General features: G+C 38.5%; 1 protein-coding gene across 2 annotated transcripts in view; it reads right to left on the bottom strand.

Annotated features, from left to right (window-relative positions):
* MAK (male germ cell associated kinase) overlaps positions 1-21198 on the bottom strand; it is a 35867-nt gene extending 14669 nt beyond the window's left edge. For both annotated transcript variants that reach the window (XM_059488680.1, XM_059488689.1), the window contains exons 1-11: positions 21064-21198; positions 14464-14801; positions 12747-12801; positions 11686-11807; positions 10576-10655; positions 8692-8824; positions 8424-8595; positions 3996-4163; positions 1949-2263; positions 736-926; positions 65-195 (exon numbers count right to left, since the gene is read on the bottom strand). In XM_059488680.1, coding sequence (XP_059344663.1) covers positions 65-195; positions 736-926; positions 1949-2263; positions 3996-4163; positions 8424-8595; positions 8692-8824; positions 10576-10655; positions 11686-11807; positions 12747-12801; positions 14464-14564 — 1468 coding nt within the window. In that variant the 5' untranslated portion in view covers positions 14565-14801; positions 21064-21198. The remainder of the gene's footprint in view (positions 1-64; positions 196-735; positions 927-1948; positions 2264-3995; positions 4164-8423; positions 8596-8691; positions 8825-10575; positions 10656-11685; positions 11808-12746; positions 12802-14463; positions 14802-21063) is intronic.
* Positions 21199-21399: the final 201 nt, after the last annotated feature.

Genomic DNA, 21399 nt, shown 5'->3' with positions numbered 1-21399 from the left:
AAATGTATTGTATGTAGATTGTGCACAGCTTGTATTTTCCATATGTATTGACTTTTAACCTTACCAGGCAGATATCTTGATTGGCTTATATAATAATCTTTAGCTGATGTATTTGATCTCTCAGAATCATTTCTCATCAGAATCTTGTTTTCCCCTCCTGGCTGGACACAGTGTGAAGCTTTTGGTTCTGGCACACTGAAAAATCAAAATTTTCAAACCATGTGACCAACAACTCCAGCTCAGAATACCACAAGCTGATCTTAGCCTGAAGAACACAGTGCTCTTTGCTTATCCTACTTTTCTCAGTAGAGTATGTTTCCACAAAGTAACAGTCAGACCTAACACCTCACAAGAGCCTGACCTGGGATTTGAAGAAAGAAATGTATCCAACACTATGGAATAAAAGCAAATATGCCCAAATGGCAGAACACAGTACCATTCAACTGACAATGGAAGTAATGTTAGTATGTCAAATTTTAGTAAAACAAGTTTCTTAAATACACAACAAACACCTGAACCATATAGTGCCTGAAAACAATTTGATTCTGTTTGGATATGTTGTTACTGGCACTGTAACAACATAACGCCCAAAGCTGATCTGCTCATGCAATTCTTGGCATTCTTGCAGAATTCTGGTGACTTGAATTTTAATAGACTTGTCTTAATCAGTCCATAAATCTACTTCTGGACACTGTTTACTAAAAGAAATTGTGATTTTATAATTGCAGGACCTACCTAAAAAGAAATTCCTTGTTTTTCTTTTCTTTTAACAGTGCAATGCTAGGCTTCTTTGAAGATGACATTCCAAATTCAGGGTCATCCAAGTCATCCCAGCTATCCACAGCCTTTACCAAAGTCCGACCCCACCGTCTTCTGCAGGTTTTAGGACCTAGTACACCATTCAGAGGGCCACTAGCTGCTTGTTTCTATTTTAAATAAATTAAAATAATAAAAGTTAAAATAAAAATAAAAAAGCACTTTAATTCAATTCTAAAATTTTGTATTTTGTATCTAGTATAACTCCTGACTACAGACTTTGAGCGAATTACAGAATTTGAGGGAATTTTTGCCAGTGTGTTGTACCTGTTTTGGTCATAGTCTCATTATGACTTTAAGTACAAAACATAATAATGCCAGCATGTACTTAAAGTGTAGTTCTTTTGGACTTTCATCCTTGAATTACTCCAGTTTACCTGAACTAGTGAGGTTAACATTCTGTTTGCAAACCCAGTTCAGTGCTCAACCACTGTTTCTGGCATCTTGCTGAACTCATGCTCTGAACAGTGGTAGGTGAGCTGTTGAGAAATAGAGCACAGTGGTGCAGAACACTGCTGTGCCCCCAAAGTAAATACAGCAAATAAAAGAAATATTTCTTTAACATTCTGTTTCAAGGAAATCATTAAGTTTCAAAACTCTCCTTCTATCATTTGCTTTCCAGTATTCTCTGAATACCCGTTATTTTTTACATACTTTGTATTGCAGTTTAGTGAGTACAAGTACAAAGCAAAATGGAAGTTACAAACCAAAGTTTACTACTAATCTTCCTAAAAATCATAATTGCCAAATTCTTACAAGGTTAAGAGCTGGATGAATCTTTCTGGGTATTTTCCTGCATAAGGCAAGTGAAGTTCTCCCTTTCCACTTCTTTGTTGTGACAGTATTGTTGTGATTGTTTCTCAAAGGTCAATAAGTAACAGCTGTTCCAACTCCATTACTGCATAAGCATGTCACTGAGGGCTATTATGATGAACATTGTTGTTACAAGCAATCTATTCTTCTGACTTGCTATAAAATTTTAATAAGCAGACAGTTATATCCTCACTTATTCCCTAGTTATCTATCTGCATCTCCTCTAATAAAACATATGACAATTTTCAAGGGATCACCTGGCTGAACATCCTAAGAACTTTTAATAAAACCATCTATCTAGTTATTGAAGACAACTTACAGGCGATGAGTCTTTATTGATCATTGGAAAAAGTGGTTGTGACTGTGGCTGCTGCTGCTTTGGTACTTGCTGGTTAGCTGTATTCTGAGGCAACTGAATTTGCTGGAGAGGCTGGTGGTTAACCTTTGGCAAGGGCTGTGGCTGTGTTTTGTCAGGTAAATCAGGTGAAGACAGAGGTTCTGGCTTAGCTTCCAGTTTAGGTAAAGATGGCTTTGGCTCTGTTGGCTGAACTGGTTTAACAGGAGTCTGCTTCTCCAGATACTGTGGGGGAGGTCCTAAAATTTGGCCAACTTGAAAGTAAGGGTGCTTCAAAGCCTGCAGAGGAAGATATAACACATCAATTTTAACTTCAAAAAGTTGATTTTGGTAACCTCATCAAGGATCTAAGCAGGTTACTGAAACATTTGAGCAAGCTTTACAGAACAGATGGAAGGGTAATGAGATCATATGTAAAGTGTATATTGAGAACTGGCAGTTCTGTATTTCAAACTCTTACATAACTTAGTAAGTCTGATCCACTTGTATATGTAACAGCAGTCATATCCTTTTGTTCCCTTCTTTACTGCTAGGTGGAGGTGCATTATACATTTAACACCATTCTATATTTATGCAGTAACAAATTTCTCTTTTAAAGAGGTAGATCCCACTACTTTTAGCACATGCTTTATTTACATGTCTCCACTGCTGTGTTTTAGCAACTCAGTGAATAGCCTGAGTTTTTAAATTAAAAACTAAACAAAACTAACAACAACAAAAGCTCCAGAAGTGAGATGGTGTATGGATTCTACAATTAGAGAATGTTAATGAGCAAGGTTTCTCCCCCATTTTTCTTATCACCAGCTTTTCCTTTCCTTTAAAATACATTCACTATGCCTGCTGTGCCTTCATGGTGTTTATTAAGAAAATATAGTGTCTGTCTTAAGGCAGATGTTCATTTGATCCTTTCCTCTGACCTTTCCATGTCCTCTGTTAGATGCAGAGCTCGGACACACCTTAGTAACACACCTCCCACTATATCAAAACAACCCACTCTGTTAATCCTTCTGGATAGGATCCTACTCTTTGTTAGTTCTCAAATGCATGTTTTGCCTCAGCTGCACTCAAGAATAGCTGCCTTTGAACACACTGCCATGTATATGCATTAAACTCTTCCTTTTGACTGTGGATTACACATCTGCTGCAGCTGCTTCCTCGATAACTCACCTGGGTAAAAGCTGGTTATTTGCTTTTTTATAAAGCACCATAGAGTGTTTTGTGTAGAGGTACATAGTACTAGACCACAGATAGATCTCCATCTCTGTACAATAGACATGCTTTATAAAGTGGAGAGGAATGTTTGCTTTATTTGGTACCATCTGCTTAACTGCTTCTGAATCACTTGCAGTACATCGACCTAGGGTAACTTGCAATATGTCATTTCTTTCTCAATTGTATTCCTCTTTTATATGTTCTAAATAGGATTACATTAGGTAAGAATAGTAAAAAAAATCCACAGAATGTACCATCTTTGGTCCTTGAAATATGTGTTTTGAAAATTAATTTGGACAAAAATTGTGATCTTTGTGACCTATTGGCATGTTCTTCACAAAGGTCTTTCTTTATCACTTCATACAACTTATATTCCAAGTAAAAATAAGCCTTAGGTCTTCCATTCTGCATTCCATCTGTGGCTTCACAAAAAACAAAGTTTTCAAACTTTTTGGTACCTCCCTTTGTACAGATGGGGAGGAAAACAAAAGTGGCAAAGTGATGACAGGCACAATTGAAACATTTGCACCTCAGCTATTTCTCTATCCTATACAGAGAGAATTTAAGATACACAGTACAGAAGACAATATTGCAGAAATAACTGAAGAGTTTCTGATGTCTGCTGAGCCAGGTTTAGAACTTTCTCTTCTCATCACTTAGTCTCATTCCCATCAAACTGTTCAAAATGAGGAGACATTTGTGGCCATCACTATTATGACAATCAATTGGTCTCTGTATCTACAATTTTTTAAAATGCAAGAAAATTCAGTCTTATACTTAATCATTGATGTGCTCACACCTGACTTGCTGTAGGTCTCTTCTTTGGATTCCAGTTCAGCATATCACTCATAAGCTGTATTGCTTCATTGCTTGCATTTGGGATGAGAGTTTTTAGGCTTATAGGGACACATTGTGGGAAACGGAAATTCATGGCAGAAGCAAGGTGGTATCCTTCTGTCCAGTCACTCTGTTTCAAAGGAAAGAAAAATCAGCACCAAAAAAGAACAAAGATGTATTTAGATAAAATTTAAGGCAGCTTGAGTCATGTTTGGTCTGCATGGCTCCTTCCTTTATGGTCAAAAACAAGCATTCCTGTTTTCCGTGACAATTATTACAACACTGGTGAATGCAGCATCAATCTCCAATGACAGTCCTCCTGAGGTCTCCTGTAGCTACAGGTGGAACCATCACCATGGACACATCCTATCTGAAGGAGACCAGAGTGCAGCAGTACCAGGAATGCCACATCCCATCTGCCACAGAAATGAGCCCAGCACTGACTTCAGCATGCCCTCTTTATGGAAATAGCAGAGGCAAGGCCCCTCCATTCACCATGTCCCAGCTGTATAACCATGATGCAGCCTATACAATATAGCACTGATCCACCATTATGACAGTCGATGATTAAGTTACAACCAGACTTAGTATGGTTACAACCAGATCAGTATTGCAACAATAAAAAAACATGATCACCAAATAAACACTTTTTAAAAAAGTGTTTAACTTTCTAAAAGTAAACCTTGAAGTCCTTCATTGCTTGATAACTGCATTCTTGTAATACAGAGCTACAACATTATCCAAGATCTCAACAGACCTTTACTCCACACCCTTGTTCCTTCCTGACAGGTGTTAAGTCTCAAAAAGCTTCCAATTTCTGGCAATCCCCAGCCAGATTCTACAGATTACTCCAGAGAGTAATCTCCTCATGATTAGGAAAATGGAGGTTTCTCGTACAAAAATAAATTACCATTGTTGAATGTCCTGTCATCCATGGATACCAAGAAGGACTATCTGATTCTTCCCTCTAGAGTGGCCTTTTTAAACATTGGAAGGTGTATTTCTTTTAATTTCTTCCAGTCTTTGTTTGTACAGGCTAAAAAAACCCAAACAATTCCTAAGGTCTAGGCTTTTAAAGTTTTATTTCCTCTCTAGACTCTTGATTTTTTTTGTCTTGAAAACTCTAAACTGGATATAATATAGCAAGAGAAACAGAAAGATTAGTTCACATGTTAATGGGCAATACTCCTTTTTCTACAAATTGGTATGGTATTTGTCACTAAATAGTTCCTATGGCCTCTCCTACAGATGTGTTAGCTGGATGGTGATCCACAGCTATTCATGTAGCTTATTACTCCTGCCTAAGTACAGCGTTCTGTGCACTACTGAAAAAATTTCTTTAAAGCTACATCTCTAATTCCATACATAAAAAAAAAAAATCCTTCTAAATTCCAGTCTTCTTTTCTAACATAATTCTTCTCTGCCTGCCATCTACTAGCTTAAGCAGCAAAATCTACTCCATCAGACAGCCTTCAATACAATTTTAAAAATTTAATCAGAGGCAGAACCACTCAAGTTTTATTCAATGAATCTTTTGAATAAGAGACAGTGAAGCTTACTGTCTGGACACCTCTTTCCAAACAGGTATGCTCTCATCCTGCAATTTGTATAGAAATATGCTGCTGAGAATGTTATGAGGGACGGCATCAGAAGACGGCATACCTTACTGAAGACAAGGTATAACATTTGTGCTCTTCCTCTGTCCACCACGCTTTTCGCACTGCTACAGGGAGAATTGGACTGATTTGATACAATTTGGTCTTAAATTACCATGATAGCCATTACTCATCTTTTAAAGTACAACAGTTTTAGCTCTGTTAGCACAGTCCATGGTAATAAAAAACTCAAATATAATTATAAACCACATCTGTTTAAGATAAGTTTCAAGATTTCAAGTGACTTCCTCTTTCACCTCAGAGAAAAAACCTCAGAACAAACCTCAGTTTGTTCATTTAAATCAATGGAGAAAAACTTCCCTCCTTCACTGCATTGCCCTTCTTTATTGAGTCTGTGGCATTCTGTCTGCTAGAAATAAAGGAACAGTTTACAACAAAGTACCAAGGGCTGCATGTTAAACTGATGAAGCATAGGGATAAGGTGAAAACAGTACAAGAGCAAAATGAAAAATACACTTCTATTAAAAAAAATTAATTTGCAATAATTTAAAGTGCCATTGCCAACCTTCAGCTAATGAAAAGGCATTTCATTAATCTCTGCTATTGAGGTTGTCATCAATTTTTTCATTAAATTCTCACAGGACAAGTGCACCACCACTGGCAATACTTGAATGGTGCAATTTAATTTATTTAAAAAATAAATAAAGCAACTTAATTTATAAAATAAAACAAAAAGGTTACTTGCCACTATTTAAAACCCAGATTCACAAAAGTCATTGGTATGTTGTTATGGACTTAAGCAAAGGAAGGTAAAATGGAATGAAGATAGCTTCTGGGCATAATTCCTGTAATTCACTATTGTGGGATAACAGCATAAATGAAAATGAATGTCTGAAAAAAAAATATTTGTAAAACTATCTGCAAAATCAGACTATTAAAATAACTACTTATATTTTTCAGAATATAAGTACTTGTAACAAGTGCATTATTTGTTGTGGTAATTCCTATCATACTATTTAAGTACTCCTTTTGCAAAGTAATCTCCTTGAAGAATGCCTTAGCACTGTTGTAAGGAGAGAAAATTCCCAAGTCTGCCCAGCAGATGACACAAAGTAATTAATTATAGTTTCCTGATTCAAGCAGGCTGACTTAAAATGTCCTTAACTCTTGGGGCCTTTAAAGGAGCCTACAATTTTTTCTGGAATATTCAGCTTGTAGTGGTCCGTGCTTTCCCAAGCACTAAGCTTTCTAGTCAGGGAATGACAGACTCTAAACAGTCACATTTGCTTCTGTTAGCTCCTTGTAAGGTGAGAGAAAAACTACAGCAATCAGCTCAATGCTTCTGTGCTACTGCACACAGTGAAAACCTCTCTCTGATCTCCTTGCATTTCAGAGCTTGTTTATGCTGTATATTGAAAATGTTCCAGAAGCCAGCATGGTGCTGTCTTTCAGACAGTCTTCATAAACATCAAAATGTTCCTCTTACTATCCTAGATTTGTGATCTGCTTAAGAAAGTTCACATCTGCATTTGAAAACTCAAGTCTTAAAATACTGCTCCTATCTGCACATTATTCCTGAGGCACAACTCTGTCATACTGTTTTACACATCATACCAATTTTCACTGTGTCCTCCTGATTCAATTTTCACTTCCACAACATATCATCCATAACTCTCCACCTGACCTTTTCCTCTTTGCTCTGTCATGAGTTTGCACCTGTTTCTCAGAATGTTCTCTTGGATGTTCTCCCACCACTTCAAGCTCTGCACGTTCCTGGCTAAGCTTAATCTATTTCTGTTTTAAGTTTTCTGTTCCTTACTACTCTATTGACAGCAGCTTCTTTACTGGACAAGAATTACATTGTATTTTATACAGGTAGAACACTAATGAAACTGATGTGTCTCTCTTCACCCTTAGGTTGTTCAGATCTAGGTGGACTGTGTTTGGTCAGTTACTCCTCCAGTTCTATTTGCACCCATAAAATGCTCATATGTATCTGCCATTTCTTACTTTAGCCTACAAAAATATTTAATAGCATATGGTCTTTTTTTTCAGTTAATTTGAAATTTTGAAAGCAACCTTATTCTTTTCTTGCATATTCTCCCATCCATTTATTAAAACAACTTTTAAACTGAATATAATTGCATCCATTTTTATATGCACTACCAAAACTTTCCTTATAATTTTAAAAAGTATTTAGCTCATACAGAAAATAAGTGAAAAGAGTTGTTTCCTCTCTAAAATACTGCACATTTTCCCTCAATTACTTCTTATTGCTAATAATATTTATGAGACATCTGTGTTTGAGATTAAATGGTTTTATACTTTAAAAATAAGAAAAGCATAATTTGTCTTATTTATGGTAACTTTTACAAGCTCCAAATTCTGTGTGCCAGCACAGAAGAATTACACTTTTGGGAAGTGAAAGCAAATTGGCTCTGGTAAATTAAATCCAAGGAGAATTCTGATTTGCTTTCCATTATAAATAGCTTTAAATAACAAAATTAAACAATTTTATCTGGTTTCCATCAGAGGAGATCAAGGCTTCATATAATGGTATGATATACAACAGATGCTAATATACAATGAAAGACTAGCATTACATGCCTTAATGGAAGCTGGAAAGAAATACAGTTGAGAAAACACTAAGTCTGCAGGAAACTTACTGAAACAATAATTCAATATGTATGTTCTGAAAGATAACACTGAATATTTTATAATAATTTGATTTTTTTTTTTTGTAATAAAATGGTGTGAGGTTTTTAAAGCCTCACCTTCTTTGGAGTCCCTAGGACTTGGCAAATTTTGAAGATTTCATCTACTTCACTTGTGCCTGGGAAAAGAGGTCTGAGTGTGTATAACTCAGCCATTATGCTGCCAACTGCCCATATATCAATAGGTGAGCTATAGACAGACGATCTCAGCAAAACTTCAGGAGCACGGTACCTGTGAGGATGGAGGGAAAGAATAAATAAGTTATATAAGAATGGTAATAGGAGGGTAATTAGTTAAGATAATGCATTAAATTCTTGATATACTTACCACCTGGTAGAAACATAATCTGTGTAAGGTGGCTGAGATCTTAGTTCTCTAGCCAACCCAAAATCTGCAATTTTCACAAGTTCTGGTCCACTACAGAGAAGGTTTTCAGGCTTCATATCCCTATGAAAAAATCCTGTAGAAGACCAAACAGAAAAGAACTGCAAATTATCATAGAATCACTTCTTAAGGAGCAATTTCTAATAAGAGTAATCCAGTATTTACTTTGGGATGTTTTGGAATAATATAGTGGTTTTCAGTCTTTTTTCTTTTTATTTTTTTTAATTCAACATAAAATAATTGGAACCCTCCCCCAACAAATGCACACATTTTCCCTCCAATGATTATTACACCAAGTGTTCTTAAATTAACAAATGTAAACTGTCATTAGCACACTAAGGAAAATGAATTGGCTGGCAGCAACATCAAGTTAAAACCAGTTTCAGAATGAAATCTTTTACTTTATCAGTTTTGGATAATGGAAAATTGAGCACCTGACACACTTGCTTGATTAATAAAATTGCTTGAATGATTTTTAGCTAGTTATTTATCATTGTGACAACGATTTGGAGATACAGACATTTACAGGATATCCAAATCCTGCTCAGAAATGCTTATATTAGTAATGCAGGCACATAAAGCTTCTTCAGTGTTTGCTGTTGGCTTGACGATCTCTATATTTGGGCAATGGTTAAGTCACTAAGCAAATCAATTCTGCTGTTTAATTGGAACACACAATTTGTTATGTTATCCATTAATTTGATTGAAATCCACTTGCTAGAATAAAGCACTGAATTTCTGCATGAATTGAAAACAACTGTAAGAAATTCGTTGAAATTATTACAGTGAAATGTAAATGTTCAAATTTATCATACCTGTTATTCCCTTATACACTTGTGGTCAAATCAAGATATTAATATTGTAACTTAAAATTAGAAGCTTTTAAAAAAATCTAATTTTCTAATTTATTTTGCAGAGAAATGATGTAGGAAAGGAGGATGCTAACAAACAGTAAATGATCCTGATTAGAAGGACAAGAAAATGTCAATTTCTGGGTATTTGACACTACTAAGCAATTATTAATTTAATTCACCAACAGGCCTCTTCAGGGTACATTAAAAGCAAATCAAACCTCACTAGGAACACATTTTGTTTTCAGCTAATGTTTTATTGTCTTTGGAAAGTTTTAAGGATACCATTGTGATGTGAAGAAGAACTACAAAATCAAAAAGTTGAGCATGAGAGTGAATTATTACCTTTTTAAATGCAATACAGTTCACAGACAGATATTAAACATGAGCTTTAGGAGTTTTGCAAACACTGTGAAACTTTTTATTGTTGTGAGCACACCTCAGAGCTCTTATTTAGACTCTTCCTGTAATTCCTAGAAACATCCAATTTACTAAAATATGTAAATCCAGGTTGTATTTGATAAGGATACTCTTTGAATTTCTTAGTGAACAAGTTATTTTAGTATTTTTTTATATGTAGAGTATCATGTTAGTTATAGTATCTCAACAAAAGAGTACTTAGGTATTAATGCTCCTCAATTAGATCTTTTTGAGGATGCCGAAGTGATTAGTACAGGCAAGCATATAAATTTCTTTAGTTTGTTCATTCATCTACTAAGTAAAGTAGAAAAAACTACTGCACAGTGTATTAACAACATCCAGTGCTTTCCAAGAGAAAGAGGAAAATCCATTTATGGGAAAACAAAGAGTAACTTCAGGCAAAGTTTAAAACTGCACCACACTTGAAACAGGTAACCATGATTTTATCAGAGATGATTAATAGCCCTCACTAGGTTATTTGATTCATGTTATTTCTGTGCATGATCTTATTTTCTAAAAAAAGTGCTACACAGTTAAACTCTAGTAGGAAACCTACCATGTTTGTGGATGAAAGCCAGGCCTTGCAATATCTGATACATCATGTTTCTGATGACTGACTCAGGGAAAAATTTGTTTCTGTGAAGAAACAGGGTAAAAATGTACATAATTCAGAAAAATAATGTGCCTTCAGAACATATATGTTTCTTTATTTTGCCTAACACATCATGAACACAAGAAAACACACCCATCAAGTCAAAGCAAGAGAGATGCAACTCTCATTTCAAAACTCCCTTGGGCCTTAATCTCAACCACTTCAAGTGCAGCAGCAGGACTTCTGTGCTGAGATGTTCATGGTGCTGTCTCTGTAGAAGCTGGCTGGCCAGCAGTGTGCTGGACCAGGTGGGTGTGGAATGCACAGTGCTGTAGCAAGGCAGAGCTGGCACAGTGCAGCACAGGCAGGTGCATTACCCAGCAGTGCCCTTAAGGGAGCCCTGCTAAGAGCAGTTCTGCTCAGCTGCAGAGTAACATTGTGGTCATGTCACCAGCAGCTACCTCAGGATGTCAACCCAGGGCTTGGCACATTAGGAGATACAAGTGCATGACAAAATCTGAAGGAAACCCACACCAAAGGCAAAACAATTCATCAAAAGAAAATGTTATTGAAAAGGCAGGTCCTACTCTGAAGACCACCTTGCAAGCCTTGCTATGTTACTGTTTGTCCAAGATTGCAACATCAGAGTTAGCCCATGTTAGGCCATTCTTACAAAGATGCATCCATGCACCATCCCCACCTTAAGTCAAACCCACGAGGAAAAGTAGCATGAACAATGTTCAGCCAATCCTTCATAAATTAAAATGAAGGCTAATGAAGAAAAAAACCCATAACACGACTATTTGAAATTTCTCTCATGGTTCTACACAAAGGCATGCCAACTCTCCTGTTAACAGGTGATCAAACTTATTTCCAAAGCATTACAATATGCAGCGTTGTAACAGAGCAAAGCAGAACTCTACCCTCAAATAATCGGGTGCAGCAAATCCTGTTCATGCCAATGGCACTACCGGAGGAGCCAAAACCAGACATCCCAAAGTGTTCTTCAAAGCAGTGTGAGAATCATTAAATAGAGCATGATAGCACACTGCTTTTCTGTGAAAAAAGACATACCTATCCTTCATTAGCTGATAGAGATTTTCCTTCATGTACTCAAACACAAAATAAAGGTGGTCATTTTCTCGTATGACTTCCTTCAATTTTATTACATTGGCATGGTTTAGCTTCTTCAGAGACTGCAACAGAGCAAAATACAGCTTCAGATAACCCCACAGTGACCTTGATTCCTTACCAGAGCTAAATTTTTACCATCTCAGTTTCTAGCACAGAATCCACACAACAAATTCATATGATACCCCATTATTTATCTTGCAATCTGTTCTAAAGAAAAACAACCCAAAAGTTTAAATGAACCTCTAATTAAAAGCAACAACTATATTAATAGTAGTTTAAACCTATTTCTAGGGATTACCTCAGAGCTGGAGTAAAGATTAGCACAAAAACCTAATTCCCTACAACAAAAGGCAAATCTGAAGCTGTAAGAGCTCTTGCTCACTGTACTGAACAAGAAAACCTGCATAATTTTTCCCCTTATTTTTGGCATGAAACTTTCATGAAGAAGGATTCTCTTACAGATGCTCATTTTGGACATACTGATTTGTATGAAGTCTCCAATAAGTTAAATCAAAAGCCCTTTAGTACGGAGTTTTGTATATGCAGAAAATCAGATGCCCAAAACATGGAATTATTTGGAATTTATGCCCAGGTTTTCAAGTGTTATTCTATCACTTGGCTAGCCAAAACTCCCAGTGCTTTCTACAGATGCCCCAAACACAAGGTATATGGAATGAACACAGCTAGAAATCTGGAAGTAAAATTAAAGAAGAGGACAGTAAACCACAGAAATAAACACATCCAAAATCAATTTCTTTTCCTTTCTCAAAGGTAAGAGGCTTGGCTATGAGACATGGACACTGCTTGAGAATAGTGGGATACTCCACAAATCAGCAGGACCTCCAGGAGTGCCAGCACCCCACAGTTTTGTGGAATCTGTCAGCATTTAAGGAGTTCACAGAGTCTGGCCTCACTTGGACACTGTGAGGGTAGCTGCCCTTTTCCTTCATGCAAGCCTAACCAGACATTTATTTTTAAATGTGGCATGTTCACCACTTTACCTTGACTTCTCTCAAATTCATACATTCATCCCATGAATAGAATTTTCTTTTCATTCTGAAATAAAGTCCAAGATAAAGTATTTTCAGTGAACAGTACACAATGCTTTTAGAATTAGAAAATCTAAATTATATTTTCCAAGACTAGCATTATCTATATTTTGAACTCAATTAAAAACATTCTAGCATACCCATCAGCAATATAATTAAAAACAAAGTCAATGCTTAGAATTGCTAAAACTTTACAGGGATTAATCATCAAACACTGAAACATATTTTTAGAAGAGTACAGAGACCATGTAACTCTAAAGTAAAAGGGACATAAACCCTCTTTGGGTCATTTGAATTGTGCTTTTAATAATAAAGCATGCAACAATGACACTGTACATATATCATGGAAAATGATGTCTTTATGCCCAAGTTGCATATCCTGGGGGAAAAAAAAAATTTGAAATTTGCAAAATATCTGGACTGCTTTCTATTATAATTAAGCATCTGACTTGACTGGTCATTTTAAAAATCTGTTTCAATATATTAATTAAAAAAGGTTTCATTTTTTTCAGGCAACATCATAGCCTCTAAACTAATTGTTATATATAACAGTGTAATACATTTATTTGTAAGTCCTGCATAAATCCAAATGTGGACATTTGGTGTTGCTCAGATCTTGGGATGAAGTTGTGAATGTCATTGCTGTGTTTTGGCAAAGTTCTAGCACCTAAAGTGAAGATATTTAAACCCATAATTTAAAATAAAAGTATCTTCAAGCAAAACTGTACCCAGTCAAGTCCCAAACTTAAAAATCACACTACAGAATTCCAAATCCTGAAATCACAAAATGAACCACTTCCCACAAAATGTTCCTTTTGCTAATAATAATTAAAATAATCAATTGGAGATTCTTTCTTTAGCTTAGATTAATATTAACTTCAGTAATAGTACCAGCAAGAGATGGTGAAACATGAAATTCTCAGTAATTCTTAAAGAAAAAGGTCAGTCAATTATATTACAATTATCTTACTGCAGTAGATTCATAAATGAGAGAAAAAGTCCGAGCAAGTTACAATTTCTGGTATTTCAACTTACACTCTATATCCTGCTTGCAATTCTCTAGGAATACAAGGGGAATTCCCCACACCTTGAGTAGAATTTTTCTTGTTTCATAATCATCTTTTAAGGCAAGTGTGACAGTACTCTTGATTACACAGAACACAAGTTTATTAGAGCCAGGGTAACAGCCTTTATTTACCTAACCAGATTGTTGTGTTGTTTATCACTGTAGCAACACCTGAAACTTAATGCAGTACTTACAAAGATATGGGGGGCTGGGATGGGATTTCAAATCTACCTGTTAAGATCACTATTCCTGCAATTCATATAAATAAACTCCCTGATTAATCCCATTCACTTTTGCTTCTCCCTTGGTGCTGACCTGACATTTTTAGAAGGAAACATGTTCAAACTGAACAAAAGCAGCATGCAATTTTACAAGCCAATGTAAACCAGTAAATTAAACTGATGTGCCTCTCTATTGATCAGTTACCAGAAATCTGACTCACAATCACCTTGTTAAACATCTTAATTAAAATAATTTTGTTATGTTAATTTCCTTTTAAAAAGCGACTTTTTTCAATTCTATACAAATGGAAGACAACAATAAAGTCAAAATTGAAAATCTAAGATTTTGCAAACACCTTTACTGAACTGAGATGCTACATACCTTTTGATAGCCACAAGTTCTCCTGACTCATTGCTCCTCCCCATCAACACGCTGCCATAGGTGCCATCACCCAGTTGTTTCATAATTGTGTAACGATTCATTTTTTTACGACTCAGACAGCCAAAAGCTTATGAAATGGTAAATATATTCTGTTTTATTAAAGGGTTCTGTGCTCTTTGATTTTCTCAAGAGAAATCTTGTTCCAGACTGTTTTATGTTGGTGAATGTTTCTCATAACTCAGCAGGATATTCACTGCTCTCTTCCAAACTATAGCTGCTTTGAGATCCAGTTACGAGGAATGGGAGACAGAAGAACATGGTCATCCTCACACAGATCCCTAAAAAGAAAACAAAAAAAAAAGACTAGGTAGTTTTACAGTATTTTAGAAAAGAGACACACTACTACTTGTATCAAGCAATAGCACCCTCCAAAACCATATGTGTAGGGGCCTGAATATATGTATTGTTATAAAGGAGTCCTTGTGAATATATATATGTAGTGAGAGTCCTATGTATTAGATAGGTGGGTCCTGTTGCTCTGGATGAGCTACAGCTGTGGGATCCTTGGTTGGGTAGCAGCTGTAGCTCATGAAGGGCTCTGGGATAAAAGGGGGTTGGGTCGAGAGCCCAGGAGGAGCCCCTATGGAAGCCATGAGGAACTGTGCTGCAGAGAGGAGCTGCATAATAGGACCGGCAAGAAGGTATGGACTTTAAGATGGGACTCCAGAAATATGAAATACAATAAGATAACAACAACAATTGGTGACCCCGACGTGATAAAGAACATGCAGCCAAGGAGAAGGTATGGAATCCCCCGGACAGCCGAGAGCTGTGGCAGCCGGAGAGCTGGGACAGTGGAAGATAGGACAGCTGAGAGCTGTGGCAGCCTGAGAGCTGGGACAGATATGGATATTGTAACTGTGTAATGGAGAAATTGTTAAAAGAAAAGGGGGGAAATGTAGGGGCCTGAATATATGTATTAGGTATGGAATCCTCCGGACAGCCGAGAGCTGTGGAAAATAGGACAGCCTGAGAGCTGTAGCAGCCTGAAGAGCTGTGGAAGATAGGTATGCAGCCTGAAGAGCTGTGGAAAATAGGACAGCCTGAGAGCTGTAGCAGCCTGAAGAGCTGTGGAAGATAGGTGTAGCAGCCTGAAGAGCTGTGGAAGATAGGACAGCCGAGAGCTGTGGCAGCCGGAGAGCTGGGACAGTGGAAGATAGGACAGCCGAGAGCTGTGGCAGCCTGGGAGCTGGGACAGATACGTATATTGTAATTGTATAATTGTTAAAAGAAAAGGGGGGAAATGTAGGGGCCTGAATATATGTATTGTTATAAAGGAGTCCTTGTGAATATATATATGTAGTGAGAGTCCTATGTATTAGATAGGTGGGTCCTGTTGCTCTGGATGAGCTACAGCTGTGGGATCCTTGGTTGGGTAGCAGCTGTAGCTCATGAAGGGCTCTGGGATAAAAGGGGGTTGGGTCGAGAGCCCAGAAGGAGCCCCTATGGAAGCCATGAGGAACTGTGCTGCAGAGAGGAGCTGCATAATAGGACCATCAAGAAGGTATGGACTTTAAGATGGGACTCCAGAAATATGAAATACAATAAGATAACAACAACACATATGTGCTTTTTAAATGGACGTAAATGCAATTAGCTCCTTTAAATTTTTCAAACCACAGAAGGTACCTACTGTACAATTAGGGTTAGAGTAAGCAGAGACTGGAGAGTTGAGGTTACTGTCATAATTCCCTAGAACCAGCAAAGTGTTTATAAAGCTGGTGTATTCTGATAGAAGCCCTTACTCTGAATTTGTAGACAGCAGCAGCTTCCTGAACTATTACAAAGGCATGGCTGAAGTTCTGGAAAACATAAGGACACAATTTTTGCACAGGGTGCCATGGCAAACTTAGGGTCTGAATACTGTGTTTGGGATTGGTAATACAAGCAGGCTTCCTATGCTTAAAAGTTAGTGAGGAAATAAGGTGGAGCAGCAAGATAACCACTACATTTTTCACCCACATAAATTGATTTGTTATAAATGGACATCTTGCTCTGAAGTTCACATAATTCTTAGGCATGGTAATGGCTGAAGAGTTAAGTTTATTCTTCAGTTTTACAAGGCTCGGAGAGAGAAGCATAGAGCTTACATGCACTGGTATGGAAGATTAAATCTGAACTGTCATTTGGAAAAGAATCCATATTGAACAATGCTGAATCACCATATTTGAATCCATGCAAATATTAATTTGAATCCCAATCCAAGTTTGAATCTGAACCCCAGCTTCCACTACACACAATACTATCTGTCACCAATGCTTCAGATGCCTGATGTTAAACACACAAACTCAGAAGAGTCACCCATTTATGCTGGAGTAGGAATAACTAACAACCTCTTATTGTACAATTTGCTCCCTGTAACCCAAATGCTAATACACAAACATTGAATGCTAACTGAATAATAGCATTCTCTATCTTTTGCCTCTGCTGTCTGAAAACACAAAATAAAACTCAAATCAATGGGAACACACTATCAGTCTACCTTTATAGGAGATTGAGAACTCAGCATGCAACTCTCTAGTCCTTATCCTTATACCAAAATTAGCTACAGTCTGGTCTGTTCAAACAGATTAAGAAACTCTGATTCAGCTGATAACAAGATTCAGGCTTGAGATTTACAGGCCTGGCAAAGTAACAACAAAACTGGCCTCTCAAGGAATGTGAAATATACATTCTCAAGCAGACCAGCCTGCTATGTAAAGGAAACAGCTGCCTGGACAATAGACCAATGTTTCTAAGTTGTTCTGGGTTGAAATGCTGCTTTCTCTAAATTACAACACAGAGCGTTACTCCCTGTTGCTTCTGTTAGCAGAAAAGAAATCTCACATCACCGGTCAAGATGCCACTGGCCTAGTGGACATCTCAATTTATAATCTTTGCACCAGGCAACCTTCATTTTGTCAGAGAAAGTTACAAACAAGATTTTTTTCTACACCCATCTACACCTCCCCTTCCCTAAAGCCACAGCTACAGTGAAATAAGATTTCTGGTTAATAGCATATTCTGAAAAAAGCTAAAAATCATTTTTAACAAAAAGTGACATAGGCATCTCAAATTATGATGAGATTTTAAATTGGACTTCCACATATTTAAGCAAATTGTTTTTCTCAGAGTTCAGCTTTATATCTTACTCCCCAGAATGCCTGCACGCACTCTAGTCTTTAATACCATCAATAATACCTTTTTACAACAAGGCTATTTGTTGACTCTGGTAATAAGCAGATGATCAAGTGTATTGATTCCAAGTTAAGATACACTCTGCATACACATCTTGCAAGTTGTCAATGGTTAGCTCTAGGTATATATTAAAAAAACAAACCAACACAAAAACCTTGAGGGTATCCTTATACCCATTTTACAATACAGCATCACACCTAAAGGGTCAGTAATGATAAACTGTGTTTGCATTTTGTGTATGGGTGTACACAGGTGTATCATGTGAAGTGAAATGTAACAAGTTTTGTCTGCTTGTGTTTCTCTGGTTCAACAAATATCACTGAGCATTGTTTAAGGTATGTTGTTTGTGAGGGAATTTAGCAATATCTGCTACAGATGGCCCCAGCTTGAACTCCTAGAGTTACATTAAGAAGTTGGAGAATTTGCACGCATTTCATGCTCAAGTTTTTGCTCTCTAACAAAGTGTACCAAAAACAACGTGAGAAAAACTTGTATCTGCAATAAACAGAACAAGATCTAGACACAACCTCAAATTTTGACCTTTAAATCCTCTAATTTTGGTGCCTAAATCCTATCAGCTTTCCAAGTAATTTTTGTTGGAGTATATATTAATCACCAGCTTTAACAATTATTCCTTTTGTCCAATTATAATATTTGGGCATGTGCAATCAAAACAACTTCACATAAATTCTTCCTTCCCTCCAGAAATTCTGTGTAATACAACACAGACCCAATTATTCATTTTGTCTGTTCTGTAATATATTTTATTACCTTACTCCTTTTCTGCTGTATACTTTAACTTTTAGGGTACAAAAACACTTGATCAAGTAAAGTACAGAAAAGTTGGTGCATTCCTTCAACGACCAAGTGGAAGTGTCAAATCCACTCAATGGAAATGCACAAAACAAGGTGTGAAAACCACATACCCTGACAACAATGTCTGTGTACCATCACACCTACCCCACACTGACATGTTTTGGAATTACAGAGCATGATGATTAGAACATAAATGGCCCAGAGATTCACATTTCACTACAACAGACTTCTGCATACTTTGTAATTTTCACCACTCATACCCAGCTCGGGTGTCTGATTTTTTCCTCAGCGGTCTCTCTATATTTTCTTTTTCAAATCTGCAGTTCAGTTTTGTCTTTGGTACTAACCTGAGGAAAAGCAAGGGCTCAGTCTAGCTTTTCTGGTTAAAATAAGCCTTTGGAGTGGCCTGCTTATATGATATTATTGTAGTGATGTAAAGCTCTAAAATGTAAAATTGTCATAACAGGTACCAAACAGACAAGAGAAATCCTAGTCTAAACAACAGCTTGTTGTTACTCTTAATGACATACTGCACATAATCTCTTTACACAGGATTAAGGAAAGATTAAAGCCAGGGACAAATAGAGGACAAAATAAAATAGCTTGACAGAATTCTTAATTTGTGTAAATTTAGGGAACCGGGACAAGTACTAGAGAATTGAAACAAATCATCATTTTTACTGTATTACTGGTGTCTTGAGCACTAGCAGCAATTTTATATTATTTTAGATATCTGGATTACATTTCAAAACGTAATGAATAGCAACAAATCACCTACATTTCTTATATACAAATACTAGGCTTTACCAAGAGTTCTACAATTGCATCCTAAACAAACTAGTCTCAAATAATTAGGAACTAGGATGTATGACCCAATAAGAGCTCCCACCCAGAGAAGCAAAACACTCACAACCAAATTTTACCCTGTTTACAGTAACTGAAGAAATCACCAAAACCATTTGCATGGCACAGTACTGTTCTCAATGATCAGAACTGGCAGTATTACACAGGACAGAACGCATGCTGATACTGATTTTAAAAGTAAAAAAAAAAACAAACAAACAAAAACAACAAACCCAAAACCAAATCCAACCACAAAACAGCAAACAAATTTTGCTACAAGAACCCTCTTGGTAGTGAATGTATATTACTAAAGCTGCCAGTAATCAGGTCCCATGACAGGTGGCTCCAGTTCTTGAGATTAACCTCAAATCCATTACTCTAATCAAATACCAGCAGTTATTTAAAAACATGACACTGAGCTGCAAGAAAGAAGTCAGTAACGTTGACAATAAATACTGGTGCTTTGAAATAGATGGCCTAAATTTTTTTTAAAGTCCCTTAAAAATCTAGTATATTGTTCCACTTGTGTATATCAGGCATTAAGGATGGGATACATCAAATTAAGAACTCCAGTTTGCTCTAAGTATTTCCCCCTGTTTTGTTCCAAACTAACTTTGGTTTCAAACCACAGTCATTCACACCAACTTTTTCAGCAGATTACCACCATGCCAGCAAGGCTACCACTTCCTACCCACATGAAACCCCTTCCCACCATGCAGTACAGCAAGTTTCAGGATAACAGTGGTTTCAGTGCTGCTGGAACTTCAAGTCTCCAGTTTGGGGCAGCATCCAGAAGGAATATGAACCACTCATCTTTCAGCATCTGCACCACTGTAAGTTTCAATAAAACACAGAATCGTTGTGGTCGGAAGGGACCTCTGGAGATCCAAACCCCCTGCCAAGGCAGGGTGACCTAGAGCAGGTGACACAGGAACACATCCAGGTGTGTTTTGAATGTCTCCAGAGAGGGAGACTCCACCACCTCCCTGGGCAGCCTGTTCCAGTGCTCTGCCACCCTCAGTGTGAAAAATGTTCATGTTGAGGTGGAACTTCCTGTGTTTCAGTTTATGGCCATTGCTCCTCACCCTGTCGCCAAACACCATGAAAGACTCTGGCACCATCCTCTTGGCACCTGCTTTTGAGGTAATTATGCGCACTAATGAGATCCCCTCTCCGTCTTGAGAATGGAAACAAATGCTCGTTTCCATTCCAGTTCCACCAGGTGACATCCATTCGCCTCCCGAGTGCGCCAGTCCCTTCCTCAGCACTCACAGCGCCGAGGGGAGCGCGGCGCTCCAGCCGCTCACTCCGGCTGTGAAACTCGGCACCGCCCGGCCTGCCACTTTCACCCCGCTTCTCCCAATAAAGCTTCACCTACCTCCTCTCATTAACCGCGGAGCTCTCAGGCCGCCAGGGCCCGGCTCTACCCCACCGAAGCCAAAGCAGGCAGGGTGCCTGTCCCCGCAGGTTCCCTGTCCCCGCAGCTCCGCACCCACGCTCCCGCAGCCCAGCACTGAGCGGGGCAGCTCCCCCCCACGCCAGCTCACCGCACACCGACCCCAGCCCCCGGAGCACGCTGCGGGCCGGCAGCACCCTCCCCTTTAGGAACGGAGCTCTGCGGGCTGCCGCTCCAGCCCAAACCCGCACCTCCTGCGTGCTGAGGGGACCCCAGGAAGGCCCAGCCCCCGGGGCACCGGCGCTCACCAGCTCGGTCCGAGGAGGGTTCTCGGGCTGCCGTCCCCGCCGCCCCTCACTCACCGCGGCGCCGCGGGCGGAGCCAGCTCGATGGCGCCGAGCCCCCGGCCCGCCCGCCGCCTCCCTCGGCCGGGCCGCTCTGCCCCGTCACCGGGGCGACGGGCGCGGGCCGGGCCCGGGCTGGGGCGGGCCCGCCGCCGGCACCGCCCTCCCGGCCGCGGGCACGGCTGCCAGGGAGTCCCCGGCGGAGCGGAGAGGCTGTGGATAAACAGCTCTGCGGGGAGAGGGGACAGCGCCCTGCTGGAAAGGGAACGCTGCGAAACGGGAGCTGAGCCCGGTGACGAG

Source organism: Ammospiza nelsoni, chromosome 1 (genome assembly GCF_027579445.1).
Source record: "Ammospiza nelsoni isolate bAmmNel1 chromosome 1, bAmmNel1.pri, whole genome shotgun sequence".
In the NCBI taxonomy this organism is placed as follows: Eukaryota; Metazoa; Chordata; class Aves; order Passeriformes; family Passerellidae; genus Ammospiza; species Ammospiza nelsoni.
The sequence above is the reverse complement of the archived record's forward strand: the minus strand, read 5'-3'. Positions and strand labels throughout refer to the sequence as shown.